The 4,835-nt window shown below is 34.7% G+C and overlaps 1 protein-coding gene across 1 annotated transcript; it reads right to left on the bottom strand.

The window, feature by feature from the left end:
* Nucleotides 1-391: 391 nt before the first annotated feature.
* Nucleotides 392-4,154, bottom strand: LOC139851686 (uncharacterized). The gene is made up of 5 exons (XM_071840808.1): nt 3,820-4,154; nt 2,427-2,737; nt 2,259-2,315; nt 1,320-1,729; nt 392-753 (listed from the first exon to the last, which is right to left on the bottom strand). Exons 1-5 carry the CDS (start codon nt 4,152-4,154, stop codon nt 436-438), a joined length of 1,431 nt encoding a protein of 476 aa, XP_071696909.1. The 3' UTR covers nt 392-435.
* Nucleotides 4,155-4,835: the final 681 nt, after the last annotated feature.

A 4,835-nucleotide genomic window follows, 5' to 3' on the forward strand; every position in this document is an offset into this window, starting at 1 on the left:
AAATTCATAACTTTTTTGATTCAGTTTATGTTCATGCTTTCTGATTAGGGCTTTCTATAGGTTAAATTCATAACTTTATTGATTTAATTTGGTTCAAACCGAAACCGATCCATTTAAACCGATTTATTATTTGGTTGGATTGGTTTGGTTTTGTCAAGTTTGGTTTGGTTATTGGTTCTCAAAAATATTCTTAAAAACCAAATAAACCAAACCGAATAAACCACGTAAACCGTAAACCGACCGAATGAACACCCCTAATAATATGTTGATATCCCTCCCATAAGTTGTTGTTAGGTTCCGAATATAAAAGAGTAACGTTTACTTAATCTCTACAACTTGTGAAGTTCGGTAACAAAGTTACAAATTGAACATAATCCCAATGATTTATAATATATAAATCATGTTCTTGGATAAATCAAAAACACTAGTTAGTTACTAGCTGTCAGAAGGGTCATCAGGAAGTTGTATATTCCAGTTAGTTGGACCAGCTTTACGCTCCCCTCGCTTTCTCTTGTTCTTTTGAATCTCCATACTTGATTTGAGAGCCGATTGTTCCTGAGGGTTGGCGTCTTTTGTTGAAGTGTCGGATTCCATTGCTGGATCAAGATGAGTGCTTTCTTCTTCTTCCTCTTCACTTTTATCTTCTTCTTCTTTTTCTTCCTGCTTTACTGTGACTTGTTTTTGGCAATTTCTTAACCCGTGCTTTACTGCTTCGGTAGTACTTTCATCATGCACCAGCATGTTATCTAGAATCTGTATTAACTTGATGAAATTGGAATTACATTATATGTACTGCATTTTCTCTTTGGGTCAATATTAAAAAAAATAAAAATATCTAAAACTAAAAGATAATAAATGCAGGCTACCTGGGTGGGGTAACGGGTCAAAACATGTAACTTTGTCACAGTAGGTATTTAAGGTTGCCAAAACACGTCTGTTACTAAAAGTAGGTCTTAATTAGTCTTTTGTGTGTCAAATATGACCCAAAATATTAGTATATCATATCATTTTATCAATACCTGCACAAATTCTATTTAATTACATTGCTTACATGCATTGACAATACACATGGATGACTTTTCAGCCTATTTTGACACTTTGACCCATATGACCATTTCCTTTTCAGCTGATTATTTCTGTTTTACCTGTTTAACCAGTTAAAGATAGATGATGATGGCCCACGTCGACCAGGTAATTAGGAAACAAGTCAAAAGTAGTGAATTCGTTGTCAATAAACATGTTGTTGGAGTAAAAAAAAGAAGGCCTGAAGTCATACAAAAGTTGATATTAACTTGTAAAATGGACATGAAATGACTTACATTTTCACATGAATCTCCGATATGCGACTGTTGTTGGGTAACATCAACAGATAATAAGGTTCCGACCGTGCTTTCAATTACATCAGGTATATGAAAACCATCTTCAAAGTTAGAACCTGCAAGACCAGACATTCTTAAACCTTCCATATCAAACTCCGAGTTAGAAAAAGCAGTAGGACTATGAACAGCACTTGTCTGTTCTTCAGCAGCAACAACATCATATAAGTTCTCGAATGAAGGAGCGTTTTTGGAGATCACCAGATCAAGTTGAGCTTTGAATTTTTGAACCCGAGTGTGGGCCATATCAATCTTTTGAAGAAGGTGCTCCATGTCATTGTCTTTGTCTTCAAGAAATGAACAATTGGTATGCATGTCAAGACCAAGCATTTCCTGACTAGCCGTATTTTGTTCTGTCAACACATTTTTAGCCATGTTAGATTCAACCTTCTAACACCAACGAAGCATTGCTTCAATGGTACCGCGGTTACACTTGTGTACTCGCAGGGCTAGAGGTCTCGGGTTCGAACCTCGTCACCCGCTCTAGGAATTGAAACATTATTCCTTGAAGGTGGCCCAAAGGGAAGGTTTTACCGACCCGCTCCGGGACTAAGATCCGGCCCGCCTGCCCCTCGGGATGGTTTATGGGTCGGATCCTCAGAGTGTGGTTCGGGTTTCCTGCCCGAAAGCGCGTGTGTGTGTGCAAATGATGACTAGGCTTCGATCCGGACTGATGCAAGCTTGCCTTTCAAAAAAAAAAAAAGATTCAACCTTCTAACAAATTTCTATAACAGAAGATAAAAATAAGGGTTTGAATAGAGGTGGCAATTTCAATCTATTTACTTGTAGAGTTATGGCAAATTTCGAACATGTCGATATAAAATAAATAAGGATACAACTAGTTTATGACTAGGATTCTGCATTGTGTTAAGACAACTTTACCTGGTCCGTCAAGATCATCCATCATAAACATATCATCTGCATCTGACTTCTTACTGTCTGAAATAAAAAATTATTCAAGTGTCACAAGTCTGGTTAGACAAGTCCAAAATAGCAAATTATAAAGAGCAAATATATTATATTATATTATATATTGATATTTTTATATACCATGGTAGGAGAAGAGATAATGTTGTGCCATATATAAATCAACATCAGCTGTCTCTTCAACTCTCACCCTTTTCCTTCTTTTCATGAGTTTTCGTCTCCGATTTTGACTGGTATATGGCATTGATCTTGAACTAAACCCTTCTGGAATTGGCTGATTTGAAGCCAAGTGTTTTTTACGATTATGGGCTGCTATCTGTTTTGCATATTCCAATGCTTGTGATTCGAACTGCTTTATCTTTAATTCTGCCCATTTACAACGCCACATCAATGGACGTATAAAGCTTCTCCAATGACTTGTCAGCCGCTTCTTCCTAATAGAACCAAAAAAATTCTCAATACATGCATCACTACAACAAACTAAACCACATTCAACCAATCAAGCGACACACAATGGATTATTTAATTTGAACATGAGCTTAGTGTTACATATCATTTAGAATGAAACTATACTCCCTAATAAGTTAAACATGATCATTGCCCCGAACAGCGTTAACAGAAGATCATAGAATCAAATAACTACACCATATTAAATCGAATAGCAACATAAACTGTAAGACAGAAATCAAGTAAACTATCGGCTATCACCTAATTAGAAACACAAATATAGTCCTGACAATATCAGATAAAATTATACAAAGAAAGTTAAATATAGTGACTGTTGCGAACAATGTGACAACAAACTATCACATTCATCAACTATAATCTTCACCGTTGCTAATTTGAGGATCATAATCACACACCGCCTAACTTTCTTTCAAACAGAGAAAACAGAACGTAAAACAACACACCGTGTCAAAATTTGGGTACAAGACAGTTTTTCAGCTAATATGATGTGAAACATGAATACAGAATTACTATTACTATTCACACAGCATACAATTATAACCACAAGTCCATCTTTTTTGAAGAGCTATAAATTTAAAACACAAAATAAATGGCAGCAGCCATGAATAACCATAAGTCCATAACAAGTCAAACAACACAATCGTCACAAAAAACATACAGAGAATGCACCGTAGTAATGATATAACATCTGCAGCGTCCTAATTTAACGCTCGTGATCAAAATCAACCTACATTTTTCAGTATGAACAATATTTCATACGGTAATTGTCTCAAAATCAACATATCAACATAATTATATATTATTTTGGTAGCTATCGATTTATTCTAAAAAATAAGGAAGCAACTCCACTTATTAAATAGAATAATTATATAATCACAAATAACAGTAACATGTGATCATTATAATCTATTAACATCTCTACAATCTAATAATTGTACGAATTACGATCATACTCTAATTCAACCTAATTTACCTCCAGACACACACGTATACATTCATACATATAGATATGGATATAACGAAACAGAATTTAAACAAAATCATGCACCTGACTCGAAGAACAGTTCCGAAATCATCAAACGAAGAATTGAATTTACTAACATCCGTACACAATTGCGATTCAGCATCAGCATCACTGATCGTATCACAATCATTATGGTTTATAGATGAAGAGGTGTCAGCGAATGAGGTTGAATAATCAGTTTCGTCTAAATCAGTACCTACAGCTACTGTAACTGCAGCTGCTGGTTTAGTTATTATAGCTGCAGGTACTTGATCAGTTGTTTGACCGGCAGGTGAAGGTTCGTTGACTTCACCGGCGATAACGTGATGGTGATTGGACATTGCAATTGCAGGTTTCTGTAAGAAAGAGTGGTGCTCCATTTTTTTGAAAGATGGCGGCTTCATGCAACTTGTAAAGCAACAAACCCTTACAACAATGTCACCAGTTGCATTTTCAGTGGAATTCCGAAATTACCCTTCAATTTCTATTTATTTTTAATTACTAATTACAAATAATAATAATATAAATAAATTAAATAGATAAATAAGTAAATAATAATTAATAAATAGTATAGGGTTTGTCATCGCGTTGGTGCAGGTGGGAGTGTTATCGATGTGCAAAATTATGTGTCATTAAATTATACACATTTTGAGCTTAACGAATTCAAAAAATTAGTAACCGATTCTAACCTATCAAATTCACATAATTTATATTTCTAATTAAATCAATTAAATTCACATAAAAGAAAATAAACTAATTATATGAAACTTAACAAAAATGTGTGAAAAATATTACTCTGTACGATTTTTATCAAAAGCAGTGAAGGCTATTAAGTTTGAACTTGTGGATGACAAGCTTCTCAAGCCGTGTTCGAAGAGTAGGAAAGCCTCGCTTGCAGCTAACAAGTTTGGAGTAAGTTGAGGTTTCGTTTTTTTAAGGTTTTGGTTGTTTAATTTAGTTGTTCTTGTTTGTTTTTAGGTTTTTGGGTTGTTTGGCATAGGTAAAATAGGTTGCTTTAGTTGTAGCTTTTTGGGTTGTTTGGTTAGTTGCTTTAGCCAGTA

This window comes from Rutidosis leptorrhynchoides, chromosome 1 (genome assembly GCF_046630445.1).
Source record: "Rutidosis leptorrhynchoides isolate AG116_Rl617_1_P2 chromosome 1, CSIRO_AGI_Rlap_v1, whole genome shotgun sequence".
Classification (NCBI taxonomy): Eukaryota; Viridiplantae; Streptophyta; class Magnoliopsida; order Asterales; family Asteraceae; genus Rutidosis; species Rutidosis leptorrhynchoides.